Genomic DNA, 18,008 nt, shown 5'->3' with positions numbered 1-18,008 from the left:
TCCTGCTGCTGCGTGGGGGCTGTCTTTGGGGGAGCGGAGGTTTTGCGCCAGGGTCGGCCACAGTGGGCATGGCCAGGGTTTTGGGTGGAGGGGAGTGCCCAGAGTGCCAGGGGAGGGGAGGCCTTTCCTCACTACCCATTTGCTAGTGAGCAAATGGGGTCACAGAAGTCTGGGGACTGCAGCTCCTTCTGGTAGGGGGCGCCCATCCTCAGGCTTCTTTTGTGTACAGCTGCCTCCCTCGCCTGGCTTCTGTGCAATTCCCCATCAGTGTGGTGGCAGGGCCAAGGGGCCCCCACCTGCTGCCTTCCCAGGTGGCTCCCCAAGGTGGGCAGCGTCACTCTGCTGGGGGACATTTCTTCCCTGGGGGAGCCCTGCTTGGCCGAGCTTTTTCCCGCCTGAGGTAGACCTGACCGAGGCCGAGGCCTCTGACTGACAGTTGAGGAAACGGGCTGGCGAGGTGCCGCCCTGGGGTCACAGGCCCAGGGCCAGGCCCTTTACTTGGCACTCTGCCGCCTCTTGTTCCTTGACCTCTGGCTCTGGAACATGCAGCATCATGGGGGGCTGGGGGAGGCTTTGAGGGAAGCTTTGCCATTTGAGAATTGCTCTCAGTTGATCCTCACAATCCTAGGGGGCTAGGGGTGGTTTTGTCCCCATTTTACAAATGGGGAAACTGAGGGGCAGATGGGTTGAATGCCTTTCCTAGGGTCGTGCGGCTTCCTGCCCTGTGGTGCCCTTGGCTGCCCACCACCCTCACAAAGCCCAGCACTTCTCTGGAGTTCCGGTACCAGGGTTTTATTGGGTTCATCAGTGGCTGCCTGGACTGCCGTTCTCCATTTCTGGAGAGGCCCTGCCCCCTCTCCTCTGTCCGTGGGACTCCGCCTCAGGTTGTCCCTGAGGATTGGCGGCTCCATCCCAGAGCACTGTGCCTGGCACACAGAAAGGGCTTAATAAATGTTTGCCGTGTGATACTGTGGCGCTCTCCCCCCAACGTGGCTTGGCTGGCACAAACTGGAGGCCCTGTCAAACGCCAGAGGTCCTGAGCCACAGTGGAAGGGGTGTGGGGCTCAGCGCCCGGGAACTGAGGGCAGGGGGGGCCCTGTCCTTAATGAGAAAGAGGCCAGAGTGTCGGAGGCTCCTCACCCCTTTAATAACAGTGGATGGCAGTGAAGGGGGAGGGGAAAGCAGAAGTGCCAGCTGCTCAGAGAGACAGGATCCTCAGGCTGCCCCAGGTGCCAGGGAGGAGCTGCCTCCACAGCTCCTTCCAGGGCTGGCCTCCATGGCAGCCTCCACATGGAGGCTGCCGCCTGGCTGCTGCTCACTCCTGGCCAGTGCTGGGCTCAGGCAGCCACCAGCCCCTCGCTCACAGGCATGTTGATGTGGGCACTCAGCAGGGGCGCACTCTGGCCCTCACGCAGAACCAGCACCTGTGGAGGAAGGCAGAGGCCGCGAGTGTAGCTGGGGAGGGGCCTCCGCTGTCAGGGACTTCCCCGCCCCAGCTCGGTCAGCCTGCCTCTGGTGACCCACCTTGATGATGTCCGAGATGCCCTTGTCACTGAGACACTCCACGAAGGTCTCCATAGGGTAGCTGAGGCCTGGTACCAACATGGGAACCTGCGGTGGGGACAGAGGATGGGGGCTCACGGAGGCGGATGAGAGGGGGCTAGTGGGGAGGGGCCTCCAGCGGGGGCAGGGGAGTGCTTGGTGCAGGGGGGGCCCACCTTGAAGAAGGCCCGGGGCAGAGCGTAGAGGGACTCATTGTACAGGAAGGAGACCAGCAGGCCGATGGCCGGGCGGACGGCAGATGTGTTCTGGAGGTGAAGGGTCAGCCTGAAGGTGGGCCCCAGGCCCTGAACCTGGAGAAGAACAAAGCTCTTAGAGCTGCCGCGGGGACCCAAACACACCCGGGGTGCCCTTCCTGAGGGGGCATCGAGCTGCATCCCCCATGTCCTCAACCAGCCTTCGTGTGCCCCATCCAGACATCCAGGGACTGGATAGGGAGCTCCTTACCTCCTGGGGAGCTCTGGTCACTGCAAAATGCTTGAACAAAACCCAAAGGGATTTCTGAGTTCTCCCCGAGTCCTGGGACCCCTGGCCCCTCTCTGGGATGGTGGCTGCCCCTGCACCCCTGCTAGTGCCCTGCTCTGACCCCCATCCGTGAATGGGGGCTTTCTAGGCCTCCCTCTGCCATGAGGGTCCATGTGCACTTCGGCCAGGAGAGGTTCAAGGCGGGCTTCCAGACTTCAGACCTCCCCACCCTGGTTCTCCCATCTGGCCCTTGGGCCCTAGAAGGGCCGGCGGGGCAGATCCAGTGATCTCCCTTGTGCAGACAGGCTCACCCAGCCTTTCTCCTACTTCTTGGCCGAGGAGGGAGCCTCCTCTGCTGCTGCTGGGGCTTCCCCAGGCCCCTTAGGATGGAGCCCCCTCAGCCTGCTCCGCTTCCCCCCTAAGCTTCCTCCCCAGGCCCCCACGCTCACCACGGCGTGCAGCTTGAGGGGCTCCCGGAGGGTGGCGGACACAGGGTTCAGGCTGGACTCCAGGGCCTGCACGTAGGCTCGAGCGGCCCGCAGCCGGAGCAGGTAGAGGTCCATCTGGAAGGCTCGGTGCATGGCTGCAGAAGGCATGAGGGGTGGGGGAGGCCCAAGATGCCCAAGGCTGCTGCCCAGGGGGATTCTGGGAGGAGTATAGATGGGACCCAGAGGGTGGCAGAGGAAGAAAAGGGGGGGGTCGCGGGAAGAAGGCAGAGCGAAGTGGGAGCCCACAAGGTAACCCCCTAACCATCAGCTACAGTGTCTGCTCGAGCTCACCAGTGCCGGCCTCCCGCTCCCGCAAGGTTTGGTCCACGTACAGTCTGGTCTTTCGGGGCACATTGAGCCGGAGGGCTTGGGCTGGGGGGGGCCCTGCCTCTCCAGCCCCTTCCCCAAATACTGCCGTTCGCTTCAGGATCTTGATGACCAGGCCACCACCTAGTGGAGGGGGAGAGCCCAGAACTGCCTGGGGGCTCTCCCCCTAAGCCCAGATAGGAGGGTCTCCGCTCCGGCCTCCCTGCTCCGAGCCCCAGGTCATGCCCCCTCTGACCTCGAGTCGTCATGATGAGGGTGTTGTCCTCTCGCCCATAGCGGCCGAAGCAGATGCTGGTCACTGCGTCCTGGGGGAAGACGTGGGCGGGTGCATGTGAGACAGGGAGAGAAAATCCTAGTTTAGGGTGGGGGCCCCCGGAACCCAGGCTCACCGGAGTCCGGATGATGTTGAGCAGGGCCTTGTCTCGGTAAATGCGCATCTCCCCGTTGGCCAGGCCGGCCATGACGGCCTGCAGGCCCCGCGAGCGCTGCTCCAGGAGGCTCATGGTCAGGATGGGCGCCGGCATGGGCACCGTCCACAGCTTCTTCCCCTGTGGGAGAGCCAGGGGGTCAGGCGGCCCTGGGTGGGAGCCCTCTGGAGGGGGGGGGCCAGGGGCTGGGCCCAGGGGAGGGGGAGGTTGGGCCAGGCGGAGGGGAGGGGGGAAGCCGAGGGCAGAGCAGCACCTTGTGGGTGAAGCTGTGCAGCATATCCTGGGTGCTGCCCACCACCAGCGTCTTGTGGATGCGGACCAGCCCCACGGGCTGGGAGCTCAGCTCGATGCAGTACCTGGGCCGCTTGGAGTCCCTGTGGACAAGGCCCATGAGAAGGTGCCTCCCTCCCTCCGCCCAGCCCTCATTCCCGGGCTCCCCCCTGCAGACTAGCGCACTCGGGCCGCCGCCCGACTCCCTCCCAGAGCCCGGCACCTGCGCAGGATGTAGATGTTGCCGTCGCGGCAGGCGGCCGTGAGCCAGAACTCCACATCAAACTGCCCCGACACCTCCAGGAAGACGGGCACGCTGGGCAGGCTCATCTGGGGGGAAAGGCAACGTTGGGCCTGGCTGCGGGTGGCCCCCCCAAGCCCTGCTCCCCACTCGGCCCCCGGCTAACCTTGGTCAGGACGGTGAAGGCCTCGGGGTCCAGCACCAGGAGCTCGCGGTTCTCGGTCCCCAGCACCAGGCAGGACACGGCGTCCTCGTCGGCCAGGTTCTTCTTCAGGATGGTCATGGATGTGATGACTGTCTGGTGGCCAAGGAGCCAAGAGGCCTCAGCCCAGAGCAGGGTGAGGAGGGGAGGAAGTTGGAAGAGGGGAGGGGGACGCCTTATACCTGTCTCTTGATGGGCTGATTCTTGTGCTGAGCAACAAAGGCCTCCATTTCTCCCAGCTCCAGGTGCAGGAACCTACAGAGCAGGCGCCTCTCAGATCGCTCCGGCTCCGAGGCCCCGGTACCCCCCTTGGGCGACCTTCGGGGCCTCCCTCCGGGCTGGGACCTGGATGAGGGACCCCTCCTCCTCGGGCCCTTCTGGATCTGGGGCTCGGCAACCCCCTCCCCCTCCAAGGGCCCTCATCCGGATTTTATGCTCCATCTCGGCCATTCTAGACCCAGGTTTATGGAACATACTAAGCCCCGGGTGCTGGAGCTGGCCCAGGCCCGGAAGTCACCTTGTCACAGGGGCCGAGCAGCGCTGACTTTATGGAGAAAGAGCTGGGGTCCCCTGAGGTGAGATTATGTGGGCGGACCCCAGGCCCCCCACGACACTCACAGAGAAGTCATCTGGGCCACGAGGGAGCCCTTAGTTGTGTCCGAGCATGGGCAGGACAGGTCCCTGTCATGCCTGCGGCCAGGCTGACCCCACAGCAGAGGAGCTCACCTGAGGGACTGCACCGACAGAGGCACCTCGGCCTTCTCCCTGGAAGGAGAGGAGACTCAGGTCACCGGGGGAAGAGCAAAGGCCAGAGGGCACAAAGAGCAGCAGGGAGAGCCTTCTCACCTGATCCCCTCCAGCATCTCCTTTAGGGTCAAAGGGTCAATCCGGTCCTGCACCAAAGGGGAGACTCCTCGGCTCAGGCCTGCGCTCACAGGTCCCACAAGGCCCTGCGGCCCTGCACCCCTCCTTCCACGCCCCCTTCCCTCTCTACAAATGCTCCTGTTTGCTCCAAAGCACTCGCTTTCCCCAAGATGAGAAAGCTTTCTCCTCTTTCCTACCATCTCCCTCATAACGGGGCCAAGGCTAGCTGGGGTCTCCATGAGACCCCCAAGGGGCACTTCTGAGCCCCTGCCAAGCCCCCAACAGCTATGCTGCAGGACAAGGGGCTGTGTGAGCCAGGTGAAACTGAGGCAAAGAACTGGCCTGAGGGGGAGACCTGAGGCCCCTGGCAGAGGGGAGCAAGAGGAAATCTGCTTTTGGGACAAAGATGGAAAAGAATACTGGGGCCTCTGCTCCAAAGAGCCCCCATCCTCGTCATGCCCCCTACACACCCACACCACACACACGGACACCCACCAGCTCCATGGGGGGCGGTTCAGCATGACGAGGTAACCTGATGACCAGGGGATCCAAGCTGGGATCCCCTTTCCCCCAAACCACCATTTTTTTCCTCTCATTTCCTTCTGGTCTCTTCTCTCCCACCGTCCCCTCCACCTCTGGCCCCCCACCTCCTTGGCTTGATTCCAGAGGTCCTGCTCCAGGGGGTTGGGAGGCAGGGGAGGCAAGCTGAATTTGAAGTAAGGGCGAAGGTTCTTGTAGACGTACACGCAGGGCCCGGAGGCCAGCGCCAGTGCCGGGGTCCGAGGCTCGTGGGGCTCCATGAGAAACGCCGCGGCGGCGGATGGCAGGGTGGGCAGGGGGCTCTCAGTCAGCACCGACGGTCCCTTGAGCACCTTTAGGCGTGGGTGCCGACCGTTCGCACCCAGGTCCCCCACCACCAGCTACGAGAGAAAGGCTGGAGTGAGAAAGATGCTCGCCACTGGGCCCCAGGCCCTTCCTTCTGCTCAGCAGCTTCCTGGCAGGGGGGCGGACGGTCCCCCGGGTCCTTGGCACGGAGCTTACTCAATGCTCTGTCACTCAGAAGGGGTCTGCTCGGACCCAGGCCTCCCCCAGGCACCATGGGCTGGGGGCAGACGGGGGACAAGAGTTTAGAGCATAATGGACTTTGTACCCACAAGGGGAGGGAACCCCCTCCCATCCTTGAGCACAGGGGGTGGGCCAGGCCAGGCAGAAGCCCTGGATGCTCTTAATTCAACGACCTTCAGCGTAAGTGACCCCGCGGGGTCAGGGCCCAAGCCGAGACATGGGGCCAATCCCTTAAGCTCCCTCTAAGCCTCCTTTCCGCTGCTATAAACGGACGGCCTGGATGTGCCCATTGTCCCTAAGCTTCCAGCGCCAGAGCCCCCCTGGCCCTGGGGATTCAGCCGGCTTGGCCCATCAACTGCGGAGCTACAGGCAGAGCCCGCGCCTGGCAGGCTCGGGGAGCGACCAGGAAGCTCCAGGCTGGGCACCAGCCTCTCCTCCCCCGTTTCCTGTCTAAGCCCAACAGCCGCTCACCTTGTACTCGCCATCCCCGTGGAGATCCGCAAGCGCTGGAAAACAGAATGGCTCATGAGGATGGGGAGGGCAGAGCTGGGGCAGGAGGGCAAAGCCCCAGGGCCCAGCTGGAGCTCCTCGGGCAGATGGAAAAGGAGAGATAAAGGGAGACAGAGACAGACGTAGAGAGAGATATACAGAGACAGGGAGACAGACAGAGGGAGTGACAGAGACACATAGGGAGAGAGACGCACTCACCCAGGCACGCCGAGAAGGTGTGGATGTTGGCCATGGGATCATAATGGGCGTCCAGCCATTTGGAATTGGCTTCGGTACTAGAGAGGGAAGGTGGAAGGGCCGTCAGGGAGGGAGGGAAAGGACGCGTGGGTGTGGGTGGGGGGCTGGGAGCAGCTCTGGGCGAGGGCAGTGGGGTGTGGGTCAGGCTGAGGGGTGAGATGCTGGGAGTGAAGGGCAGGGCCAAGGGTCAGGAGCTTCCTTCACCTAGGCCAACCAGGCAGCTGGGGACAGTTCAGGAGAACTCCCCAGAACTCACCACGCTCTGTTCTGAGACACCAACAAGGGGCCTGTGGTGTTCAATAGAGATGCTACACATTGAGCACTTGATGCTCCAAGTACCCCCACCCTGCCTCCAGCACTCTGGGTGCTCAGGGCTACACAGTTCCCCCTCTGAGCTCCCAGGTCCCACCTCCCAGGGTGCTCGGGGCTACACTGTTCCCCCTCTGAGCGCCCAGGTCCCACCTCCCAGGGGGCAGGAGGCTACACTGTTCCCTTTCAAAGCGCCCAGGTCCCACCTCCCAGGGTGCACAGGCTACACTGTTTACTTGAAAGCACACAGGTTCCACTGCCTGGGGTGCAAGAGGCTACATTGTTTACTTCTAAACGCCCAGATGGGGGGAGGGGGGACACGAGGCTACATTGTTCCCATTCTAAGCGCCCAGGTTCCACCTCCCAGGGTGCACGAGGCTACACTGTTTACCTGTGAGTTCCTAGATTCCACCTGGGGGGAGGGGGGAGAGGAGGCTACATTGTTGCCATTCTAAATGCCCAGGTTCCGCGGCCCGGGGGGCCACGAGGCTACACTGTTTACTTGTAAGCACTCGGGTTCCGCTACACTGATTACTTCTGAGCGCCCTGTTGCATTTCCCGGGGTGCACGAGACTACACGTTCACGTTGGGAGCGCCCACGTGCCCCCCTCCCCTTTGCTGCTGTCACCAGGACCACGGAGCGTCCGGGAGCTCCTCCGCAACCTCTGTCATTTAATCCCAACACCCCCCGCGGTGCAGGTGCCCCTCCGATCCCCAGCTCATAGGACAGATGAGGAAACTGAGTCCGTTGTCTGGCAGCGCTGGAGTGACGTACTCTCCGAATCCGGACTCCGAACCCCCTCCCCCCTCCTGGGCCCCGCCCGCTAACTAACGGTATGAGGGATGGGGCCGGGGAGGGGGGCGCCGCCGCTCCCCCCGCCAGCCAGAGGGGCAGGCGCCGTCGGGGTCAGGGGGGGTCACCTATTGGGGCGGCAGCCCGCCGAATCCCCGCTCGCCGCCATCTTATTCTCCATCACCCCGGACAACGGACGCATCCTCCCAGCGGCTCCGCCCCGGCGCCCTCCTCCCGGCAGTCCGTCGGCTCTGGGAGCAGCGCGCCTAGGTTCCAGGAAGAACTCTGGAGAGCGTACTGCGCAGCCGCAGAACCCGACAGCAACGCGCCTGCGCCAGCCGTCTGCGGCTCCCTACTCTGCTGCACGTTAGCAGTGAAATAGTCTGGGGCTGCTCCGCCCGGCTCTCCTCTTCGGAAGGCGGATCTCGGCGCTGGCCTTCCACCCCTGACCGTGCACGTGGCGCCCCCCTTACTCCGGGCCGTTCTAGCGTTTCAAGGCCCTTCCCCCATCATTCTAGGTTCCGTTTTAAGGTTTTCCACAGCTCGGACGTCCCATGTTCCGAGTTCTCCAGTTGCTGCCGCATGGCCCGTCCTGTGCCTTCCCTCCCGGTCATGGGCTCCCACACCCTGGGTTCTGGGTCCCTCCCCGCTGCCAGTTTCGGGGTTTGTTCCAAGTTGCCCTGCAGTCCTGGATGGTCCCGCCTCCAGGGTGCCCTCACTGCAGCCTTCCTGCCCTGAGCTGTCAGCTGGCCGTGTCACCCCCTAATCCCGCCTCTCCCCGGGCTCCCCAGCCCCTCCGGGTCCCAGTTAACCCTTTTCGGGGCCGGCCCCTTCCTGTACAGTCACAAGGGCCACCTTGCTGTCCCTAGGGGGCTCCGGCTACTCCCTGAGCCTGGAATTGTCGGCCTCCTCGTGGGCATCTGCCTCGTGGCCTCTAAGTCTCAGCTACAAGAAGCCATCCTGCTTCCCAAGCCCAGAGCCTTCCCTCGGCTGCCTCCCATTTGTCCTGGTTCTGCCTGTGCCCGTCTGCCCACTGTGTCCCCCGCCAGACAGGGAGCTTTGAGGGCAGGTGTGCTGTCCTCTGCCCTTACTTGTAGCCTGGCATGCAGTACCTGCTTAATAAATGCTCAATGACTTAGCCTTCCAGTTCTGACATTCCATATGCTACATCCCAAAGTCCCAGCTCTAAGGCCTGTGTCTCCCCACCCTCCTCCAAGTTGGAGGCAGAGGCCCCCCCCCAGACCCCAGGGCACATGTGGGGGAAAGGAAGCTCAGTGGTCAGCACTCCTGTTTGGCTAGCTCTTTAAAGGTTAGAAACCACTTTCCTCACAACAACCCTGTGAGAGGTAGGCAGAAGAGGAAGCTGGCTCTGAAAGGAGAGGCTGGGCCCGGGGTCCTGGACAGGTGGCACATCTGAAACGGGCTCCCGCAGGCCCTTCTGGCTGACCTCAGGAGGAGGTGGAAGGAGGCAAAGGCCAGGCCCAGGCACAAAGGCCCCGTCAACTCCGGCAGAGCGAGGGAGGGCCCCGAGGGAGGAGGGCACAGGGTGGGTGAAGCTGAGCTTCTTCAGGCCCGGGGGGCTGCGACCACGGTGGGGCCCCTCCAAAAGTGGGCATCGGCCTTGGCCAGCCCCGTGAGCACGTCCTCCAGCAAGGGCCCGTCCTCGGGGAAGCGCTCCGAGAAGGAGCGGATGAGGCCAGCGGCCGAGGCGTCGTACTCCAGGAGCTGCACCTGGGAGCCTGGGGAGGGGAGCAGAGGGTCCTCAGCAGGTTCCCACTCTGGGCCCACCAGGCCTCTGAGCGCATGAACACCTGGGGGGGGGGGCAGTGCTCCCTGGCCCCAAACCCTCTGTGCACCCTTCAGCAACAGCTTAAGGAAGGAGGATGGCAGTGGCAGAGGAGGGGGTGCCTGTGGGATGGGCGCCTGGACGGCAGGACCAAAGTCTCCCTGGCTGGCCCATTGGGTCACCCTGGGCCCATCCCCAGCATGGGCAGTACCTGGCCCCTGTGGCTCTCCCGATCCCTTACCCAGCCCCCAACAAGCCCAGGGCACTCCCCAGCCCATTTCCCGCCTGCTCCTGCTACAAATGGAGCCTGAGCCAGAGGCAGGGCCTGAACCCCAGGGGGCGTGAGCTGCTACCTTCCAGGCAGGTGTTGGGCTGCACGATGAGCTTGCGGGCCTCCTTGCGCAGCAGCACTGTCTCGCGGAGGGCGAGGAAGTTTTCGGGGGGAGCGTCGGTGACCGCGGAGTAGCCCTGGTAGAGCGCCCGCCCAGCGGCCACGTCACCTGTCGATTTCAGCACCTGGGGGGAGGAGGTATCAGGTGTCACCTGGCCCCTTACAAATGGGGAAATTGAGGTACGGGTTAGGGAGCAAGCCTCCAAGTCAAGGCCTTTTAGTTCTCCCGTCAATCAAGCAACGAGCATTGACTAAGCCCCAGCTAGTGCCAGGTGTCCTGTGAAGTGCCGGGTGATTGGGGGGGAGGGCCTGGGGTTGAGGGAAGGCATCCCAGGCCAGGGGCACAGCCTGGGCAAACATGGTGGGGGGGTGCAACATGCTGGAAAGGACCTGCTGGACAGTCAGCAAGGATGGGGGCTTCTCCAGCCAATGGGACGGCCTCAGTGGGGCCTTCTGCTCAGGGCCCCCCGGCCCTTCCCTTAAGGCCCGAGTGAAGGGCAAAGGGCAGAGGAGCCTCTGCTCACCTGGAGTCGCCGCAGGAACCGTTCCAGGGCAGGCTTGCCAACCGAGCGGATCTTGTGCCGATCCAAGCGGACCCGGGCATCTGGCCGCCCGTCGGAGCCGGTGGTGGGGACCACCGTGACCAGGCCCTCCCCGGCCTCCAGCAGGACCCTCAGGATCACGAAGCGGGCCTGCATATGCGCCTGTGGCGACCAGGTCAGGTCTCAGCCCAAGGGACCCTCACTCTTCTGACCCCTCCCCAAAGCAGGGAGAGGAGAAGGGAACAGCCAAAAGACCTCTGAGGGGCCCGGGCCGTGCCCAGCCCCCTCACCCCTCATACTCACCCCCCGCTTCCACCCCCATTCCCACACCCACCCTCATCACCCGGTGGGCCCCTACCTGTCTCCAGCTGGATGTCTCGGGGGTGTAGAATTCCAGGCCCAGCAGCCCGGCCCGCACCATGTTCAGCCAGTTCACATAGACCACGTCCTCCGCCTCAGGGCCGTCCAGCCCAAAGATCCTGGAGGAAGCCAGGCTGGTAATCAGGGGCGCCCAGGCCCATCCTCCTCATAGGGCTGTCCTGGGTCCCAGAACCCCCCGGCCCTGCCCAGCCCCCTCACAGGCCCATCCTGGGTCCCAGAGCCCCCCGGCCCTGCCCAGCCCCCTCACAGGCCCATCCTGGGTCCCAGAGCCCCCCGGCCCTGCCCAGCCCCCTCACAGGCCCATCCTGGGTCCCAGAGCCCCCCGGCCCTGCCCAGCCCCCTCACAGGCCCATCCTGGGTCCCAGAGCCCCCTGGCCCTGCCCCAGCCCAGCCCATTCTTACTCCAGGACTCGGGGGTGGAGGCAGAGGTAGAGCCCCACGCTCTCAGCCCGGCACTCCTCATAACTGGAGGCGATAGTGCTGAATTTGCTGTCCCAGGTCTCGCCACTCCGGTACCAGCTCCTGATCTGGGGGCGAGGTGAGGCAGGGGGGAGGAGACGGGCTGCTGGTTCCCCGGCCTCCTTGCCCTGGGGCTTGCCCAGCTGCTCCCCCCTCGCCTATTCCCCTCCAGTTGGTGGGGGGCTCCCCAGGACTGCCCTATGTGCTCTTCCCTTGGGTCATAGGGTAACCCTTCTCTATGCTCCCCTCACCTGCTCCCCCGTTTCTGGGTTGATCACAGTGTTCTGGTCAAAGTTGAAAGCTCCCTTCTCATCCTGCAGGAAGAACCAGAACGGAAGGGTGGGATGCCCGCCCCAGGGCTGCCCAGTGTCCCAGAGATTCCCAGTGAACCAGGGCCTGCGGGCCAGGCTCTGGCTCAAAAAACCCAGAGGAGGGGGCCCTCTACTCCCTTCCCTTTTCTTAGCTCTTCGTTCCCATGCTCCACGTACCCCTCCCCTGAACTAACAAAACCGGGTCAGCAGTGCCAACAGATTCAGCTGGTACATGACACTCCTACCCTGCACCCCCCACCTCTGTCTCTCCGCTGTAACCTCTGCTGCCCTTTTCCTAGGCCCCCGTGGCCCCTGCTCCTGCTGCACCCCCAAGGCGCAAACCCTCACAGTCGGGGTTACTGGGGCTGAACCCCGGACGCCGGCCCTCGGCCACTCATATGGGGTTTGCACTCATATGGGGCAGGTTTACAGGGCGAGGCCACAGGGAGGGGCGTCCGGGACCTCACCTGCACAAAGAGCTTCCCGCTGCCATGGCCCAGCAGCTCATGCAGCCCCACCTGGACTTCGAAGGACGGCCCCTTCCAGCGGATGTAGAGGTCCTGCAGAGGGGGAGGGTCAGGGCCACCCGGCCGCCCCCACCCTCCCTCCTGCCCGGCCCCCACAGCAGCCCTCCCTCACCTTGTCCTCTTCTTCCAGGAAGGTGAGCTTCTCACGCTGGGTGGCGTAGGCCACGGCGAGCACGTTGCCCAGAGACACATTCTTGAAGCCGTCCTTCTGGCGAAGGTCGTCATCTGGAGGGGCGGGGGAAGGGACGTGAAGGGGGAGGGGAGCAAGGGAGCATCTGTGCTCCCTCCCCCTATGCTTGTGCCCAGTGCCCTGGTGTCCCCTCCCCTAGGCTGGCAATGCCGCTCACAGTTGGGGATGTTGATGCCAGCAGGGATCCCGGAGCCCGCGAAGGTGAGCACGTCCAGCGAGGTGAAGTCCGGGGTCAGGAATTTGTCTTTCTCGAAGGCCGGGGGCCAGGGCAGCTCCTTCAGCAGCTGCTCCGCGCTCTCCACCAGCCGCTCGAACTTGGCGCTCATGGACTTGTTCACCACGGCTACAAACCCTGAGGCAGGAAGTGCAGGGCTGGGGGGGTGGGCTCAGGGGACCCCAGGGGCACAGTAATGGGGGAAGCGGGAAGGGTGCCCCCACCACGCAGATGTGCAGAGTGAGCTGCAGACGGGCTCCCCTGTTAGAGGGGGCTCGCCGAGGGCAGGAGCGATCTCGACCATCTCGTGGATCCCCGGTGCTTAGGGCCCAGTGGGCCCTGAGCTAGGGGGAACGGAAGTGGACCCCCCTGCCCCTGTGGCCCAAAGGTTCCCCCCACTCTAGGACCCCAATCCCTGTACCCAGAGGCCCCCTGGTCCCCAAGAAGATACCTTCAAACTCTCCGCGGGAGCCGAAGGGGTCTCGGTAGCTCTCGATGAAGCCAATGTAGCTGGGGAGAGAAGGGCGACGATGGAGCCCGTGGGGCGGGCAGGGTGTGGGCCGGGGACCCCAGGGACCCATGGCCCTCTCACCTCTCCACGATGGGGCCCTTGTCCTGAATCCAGTATCTGGAGCCCTTCTTGTGGGCGTCGATGGAGCCCTGAGTGAAGCTCTCGATGTACTGGCTCAGCATGTGCTCCTGGAGGCCATTGGCTGCGTAGGCCTGTGGGGGAGGGAGGCCAGGGGGCGCTGCCGGTCTCCTGGAAGCTGCCTTGGTCCCCCCGGGCCCACCCCCTTCTATCCTTGCAGGACACTACCTTGGCTTTCTCCAGGTGCTGTACCACTTTCTGGAGGAGGGGGGAGTAGTCTCCCCGGGTCACCTGGAACTGGCAGCCCTCAAACTCGTAGCTCTTCAGTTTCGGCGTCATGTCGGAGTCCGGGGTGGTCTCTACAGGGACAGGAAAACAGGGGAAATGCTTAAAGAGCCAGCACCCGGACCTTGCCCTCTTGGAGCTCAAGGGACGGAACCCAGGGACACCCCGCTTCCTAGGACAACTGGAGAGACACAGAGTGAGGTGAGAAGCAAGAACCCAGAGGCAAGAAGCTGGATGGAGAGGCAATCATCAGCAAGCACCTACTGTGTGCCACACTTGGAACATAGTAAGTGCATGAAGCTGGATGGAAGGGCAATCATCAGCAAGCACCTACTCTGTGCGGTGCTTAGGACTGCTAAGTGCTTTTCCACTCTTTCATGTTCAGCACACGAAGGCCAAAGTGAAGCAGGCCATTCTGGGGGAAGTGGGGAGCACATGCACATAAGTGAGCCTGGACATATAATCTTGGGGGCAGGCCCGCGCTTGAAGAGCTGGGGGAGGGCATGTCCAAGCAGCCCCTTCCTTACAGGCTAGCCCATCGCAGGCTCAAGGTTAGCCTGCCACAGGCTCGGGGCTCACCTCGGAGGATAGAGGCCAGGCGCACCTCAAAGCACGGCTTCCCGTCTGCGTCCGCCCCCTTGAACAGCCTGGTGTTGTAGGCACTGAGGTTCTGGAAGAGAACAGGAGGTGGGCATCTGCGGGAAAGAGGCTGCCCCCCCTGCCCCCACAGCCTGGCACCCGGCCTCCTACCTGTGAATCCAAGAAGCTCTGTGCCAGCTTGGCATCTTCCAAGGTACAGTTCTCGGAGAAATATGTGGTGGTGCCCTGTTAGGGGAAAGGCCACCATCAGCGCTGACGTCCGCGAGGGGCCCTCGACGCCATGTGAGGTGAAGGGACGAGAAAATGTCCCTGCCCCAAAGGAGCTAGCACGCTGCAGGGGGCACCACAGGCACAGGTGAGAGTGAGGGCCAAGGACATTGGGAGCAGAAAGGGCATCCTGTGGGGGAGGGCGGACCTCATGGGGGGAGCAGAAAAGGCAGCCCGTGGGGGGGAGCCTGTCAGCTGAGCACCAAAGGATCCTAGGGAGGAAGGGGAATAGACCAGACACGCGATGGCCCCCTCAGAGAACCCGGGATCCCCAACTTCCTGGAGTACGAGTCTGACCACGCTCTTCCCTCTATTCAAAAAGCTGCAGTGGCTCCCTGTTGCTCTTGGGTCAGGCCAAACCTTGGAAGGTGGGGGTGAACCCAGAGCAGAAAATGCAAGGAAAGGCCTTGGGAGCATTTAAAACCCCAAAGAGAATGTCATGATCACCAAGGGCCTCGGGGAGCCCCAACAAGCCCCTCAGATGCTCCTCACATGGGCAAGGCCCCAGCCCCAGGGACATTCCGGGCCCCATGGGAGCGGGGGTGGAAGGGTGGAACGGATGTGAGGATGGGGCCGGAGTCCAGGCTGGCAGGATTACGGAAAGCGGGTGTGGAGGGCAAATATCAACTCCTCCCAGCCCTGCCCGTCCTGCCCTCAGCTCCCACCTCTGCGCCTTTGTCCGCTGGGCCTGCGGGCTCCTGCTCTCCTTCAGAGCTCGGCTCAAACACCAGCTCCCCTCCGGGAGCTTCTGGAGCTCAGAGGGCACCCCCAGCCCCACCGTCCCATAGAAGGCTCGGCTTCTGGAGCTCTGGACCCTGGGCTCCACAGACCCTCACCCCACACCATGGGATCCAGTCACCCCCTTGTGACAGCAAGGAGGCTAGGGCCCTCCCATGGCACCATGTACCCCCTAAGGGCATCTCTCCCCCTTTCAGGCTCTCACCTCGTTTCCCAGGCCCAGGTGGCGCTGCTGGGGCTCCAGGGAGAACATGAGATCCCCACAGACCTGCCAGAGTCCCCCCACCTCTTCAGGGTGCTCCTGCGCAGCCCGGCTCCCCAGCACTAACCGTTCCAGCTTCTCCTGCACGGGGAGGGAGGGAGGAACCAAGAGGGTAGGGCATTTCCCAGACTCCTCTCCCCCAGCTGAAGAGGGCTCGCTCTCCAGAAGCCTAAGCGGGACTCCCCCAATGCATCCCTGGGCACCCGTGAGCCTCCAGCCGCTCCCATCAGCCCCATGGGCCCTCACCCTTCCCGGCTCACCTTGGGCAAGTTGGGAACAAACTTGGTGTCTCCGAAAGACTTGTAGTTCCCCATGTTGGCGTAGATCCCCGCGGCATAGACCAGGAAAGCCTGGGAGCAGGGAAGCAGGTCAGGGAGGGGCCGGGGGGCGGGGCCCCCAGCCCTCCGTGGTCTGCCCAGGGCTGGTCCAGGCTGCGGGCACTTTAGGAGAGCCAGGGCCATGGGGGAGGGGAGGAGTGGGAGAGTACCTGTGTGCACATGTGTGCATACATGGGTGAATGTACACGTTCTCACTCTGTGTGTGGTGTGTGTAAGCATACGTGGCTCTGCAGTGTGTGCCCGGGTGTACCCTCGGGCACGCGAGTGACCGTGTCTCCGGGCACACGCGCCCGCCGGGGGAGGCAGCCGCTGGCAGGGCCCCAGGGTCAGGGGAGAGAGGCCGGGGGGCAGACCTGGTATTCGTCTTCCGTGAGCCCCTCCTTCAGGGCGCACTCTTTGAGCTGCTCAGGGTCCTGAGCCCGGAAGAGGCGGCTTAGGAGAGCGTAGATGTGGGGGGCCTCGGGGGACGTCTGCAGTAACACGACCAGGCCCCCGTACCAGGCGGCCCGCGACAGGTGGTGCGCGTAGAGCCGCTCCGTGGGGGACAGCAGGCCAAAGGCCTCCCGGCAGTCGAGGCTGGCCACGCCGATGTCATTGGGGAGGATGTACTGGGGGTCCGCCATCCTGTCTGCCTGGGGGGGGGGGGGCAGAAGTCAGTCATGAAAGCGCTCCAAGTGTCGGACTCTGGGAGCCCGCACGGGAGCGCGCCCGCACACACGGCCTGACGGGGAGGGGAAGGAGGAGGGGGCTCAGGAAGGCCTCCCCTGGGAGGTGACCCTGGAGCCGGGCCTTGAAGGGAACCAGAGGAGGGGCGAGCAGGGCCCACGTGGGGGGAACGTTACACACAGGAACATGTCTGTGCAGGAAAGCTGCAAGGATGGGAAGTTTGGTTGGACACAAGGAAAAACGGCCTAAGAAGGAGCAGAAGGGGCCGGCCGGGGGCCCCTTGTCAGAAATGCAGTGTGACTCTTGGCAAGCCACTGTAAACTCTGCCTCAGTTTCCTCACCTGTAAAAGGGGATCATAGTGCCTGGGGGGGGCTGTTACTAAGTGGGTCTAGCTGTGGGTCTTTGGGGATACGGGCTGCAGCCGCAGACCACTGGCCCGCCCCCTTAATTCTCTGGGATTCCCCTGTCTGATGGGGGCCACCCAAGGGGACAGCACCAAGGGCTGCATCGCAGCCCCGAGCAGGGCTGGTGGAGGAAGGGGCGCTCCTTTAGGCTCCTCCTCCTCACTCCCGCGCCCTCTGCACCCGGAAGCCTGGGCTGTTCCATACATCGCACAGTAGGCAGGCCGGGCACACAGTTGGCGCTTAATAAATGATCCCCGACTGAATCCGTGCCTCTCCTTCGAGGTTCCTTCTTCCCCGGTGCCCTAGCACGTACGGGGACGCGGAAGGGCCCCCCAGCTCCCGCCCCGGCGCCGCCTCCGGGCCTCAGTTTCCCCGGCAGGGGGCGGGTCCCCTGGGGCCCGGGGCGGCTGCGTTTTTTGGCATTCCCTGTCTCCGCTCCGATCGGAGCCCCTCCTGCGCTAGGGGATCCTGGCCGGGGAGCGCAGGGGGTCCCCGGCACCCGCCCTCTCCCCGCTCCGCGCTGTCCCTCCCGCCGCGCCCGCAGCACCCCGCCAGGGTGCCCTCACCTGCACCAGCTGCTTCTCTCCCTCACTCCCTCACTCACTTCCTGCTTCCGGTACCCATTCATTGGGGCCGCGCGACGCCCGCCCCTCCCGCCCAATCATCGTCCGCCTTCGTCATGACCGGCTTGGCCAGAGACCAATGAGCGCGCGGATCCTTCCCCAGGCCCCACCCTCCTCTTTCCTCCCTCCGCCTCCTCCCGCACGTGCTGCCAGGGCTGCCGGGGATTGGCCCGCGAGGCCGGCGCCCCGCTGGGAGCTCCCAGCCTGGTCTCCTGGGGTACCCGAGCTCGGACCTTTGTGGGGCAAGCCTTTCTGCTCCCAGAAATGAGCCGTTGGCCCTTCACCTTCTCCGGGGTCATGGACCCTGCTGGAGCCATAATTAATACTTGCGGCTAGAGAGGAACCTAATACGGGGAGACAAGTGTGGAGCAATTTTCAGTCCGTGCGCCCCTCCGTGACCCCCTTGCCGGGACACACCTAGTGAGTGTCTGAAGCTGGATTCGAACTCAGGGCTTCCTGAGCCCTGCGCTCTGCCCCCGCACCGCGGGTCTGCTCTGCTGAACGCCTATTACGGGCCCCAGAGGGCCCTTGCCTTCAGCCGCATCCGTTCAGCTCGGTGACCCCATAAGACAAACTTAAGGGGGGGGTTAAATGGGGAGCCGAGGCAATCAGGAAAGGCTTCTTGTAGGAGGCGGGCCTGGAGCTGAGCGCTGAAAGGAGCCAGGAGGGTATCCT

The 18,008-nt window shown here is 63.9% G+C and overlaps 2 protein-coding genes across 4 annotated transcripts; both read right to left on the bottom strand.

The window, feature by feature from the left end:
• Positions 1-1,125: 1,125 nt before the first annotated feature.
• On the bottom strand, positions 1,126-8,093 carry BBS1 (Bardet-Biedl syndrome 1). 2 transcript variants are annotated; one of them, XM_074273429.1, is made up of 17 exons: positions 7,888-8,093; positions 6,619-6,695; positions 6,382-6,416; positions 5,493-5,765; positions 4,828-4,874; positions 4,708-4,746; positions 4,164-4,236; positions 3,946-4,077; positions 3,762-3,868; positions 3,522-3,642; positions 3,230-3,388; positions 3,076-3,145; positions 2,805-2,963; positions 2,475-2,608; positions 1,719-1,853; positions 1,525-1,611; positions 1,126-1,424 (listed from the first exon to the last, which is right to left on the bottom strand). In XM_074273429.1, exons 1-17 carry the CDS (start codon positions 7,959-7,961, stop codon positions 1,338-1,340), a joined length of 1,809 nt encoding a protein of 602 aa, XP_074129530.1. In that variant the 5' UTR covers positions 7,962-8,093; the 3' UTR covers positions 1,126-1,337. The 2 variants fall into 2 exon arrangements, with proteins under 2 accessions (XP_074129530.1, XP_074129529.1); XM_074273428.1 differs by lacking the exon at positions 7,888-8,093 and adding an exon at positions 7,358-7,456.
• A 951-nt stretch (positions 8,094-9,044) lies between these two features.
• On the bottom strand, positions 9,045-17,366 carry DPP3 (dipeptidyl peptidase 3). Of its 2 annotated transcripts, none has more exons than XM_074273426.1 (18): positions 17,277-17,366; positions 15,993-16,271; positions 15,562-15,651; positions 15,245-15,382; positions 14,185-14,259; positions 14,014-14,104; positions 13,378-13,508; positions 13,153-13,283; positions 13,012-13,070; positions 12,504-12,698; positions 12,269-12,381; positions 12,097-12,189; positions 11,570-11,632; positions 11,262-11,386; positions 10,837-10,957; positions 10,461-10,640; positions 9,899-10,061; positions 9,045-9,498 (listed from the first exon to the last, which is right to left on the bottom strand). In XM_074273426.1, exons 2-18 carry the CDS (start codon positions 16,260-16,262, stop codon positions 9,326-9,328), a joined length of 2,211 nt encoding a protein of 736 aa, XP_074129527.1. In that variant the 5' UTR covers positions 16,263-16,271; positions 17,277-17,366; the 3' UTR covers positions 9,045-9,325. The 2 variants fall into 2 exon arrangements, with proteins under 2 accessions (XP_074129527.1, XP_074129528.1); XM_074273427.1 differs by having other exon boundaries at positions 15,993-16,267; positions 17,277-17,326.
• Positions 17,367-18,008: the final 642 nt, after the last annotated feature.

The sequence above is a fragment of the Sminthopsis crassicaudata genome, chromosome 6 (assembly GCF_048593235.1).
Source record: "Sminthopsis crassicaudata isolate SCR6 chromosome 6, ASM4859323v1, whole genome shotgun sequence".
In the NCBI taxonomy this organism is placed as follows: domain Eukaryota; kingdom Metazoa; phylum Chordata; class Mammalia; order Dasyuromorphia; family Dasyuridae; genus Sminthopsis; species Sminthopsis crassicaudata.
The sequence above is the reverse complement of the archived record's forward strand: the minus strand, read 5'-3'. Positions and strand labels throughout refer to the sequence as shown.

Excerpts from the sequence above, each read along its gene's own strand:
- BBS1 (XM_074273429.1), bottom strand. The coding sequence starts at position 7,961 with ATGCGTCCGTTGTCCGGGGTGATGGAGAATAAGATGGCGGCGAGCGGG. Across the intron at positions 4,237-4,707 it reads CTGTCGGTGCAGTCCCTCAG|GTTCCTGCACCTGGAGCTGG; the intron begins GTGAGCTCCTCT and ends CCTGCTCTGTAG. Across the intron at positions 1,612-1,718 it reads TGCCCCGGGCCTTCTTCAAG|GTTCCCATGTTGGTACCAGG; the intron begins GTGGGCCCCCCC and ends TCCCCACCGCAG.
- DPP3 (XM_074273426.1), bottom strand. The coding sequence starts at position 16,262 with ATGGCGGACCCCCAGTACATCCTCCCCAATGACATCGGCGTGGCCAGC. Across the intron at positions 13,509-14,013 it reads CCTGGCCTCTATCCTCCGAG|AGACCACCCCGGACTCCGAC; the intron begins GTGAGCCCCGAG and ends CTGTCCCTGTAG. Across the intron at positions 10,062-10,460 it reads GGTTCCTGCGGCGACTCCAG|GTGCTGAAATCGACAGGTGA; the intron begins GTGAGCAGAGGC and ends TCCTCCCCCCAG.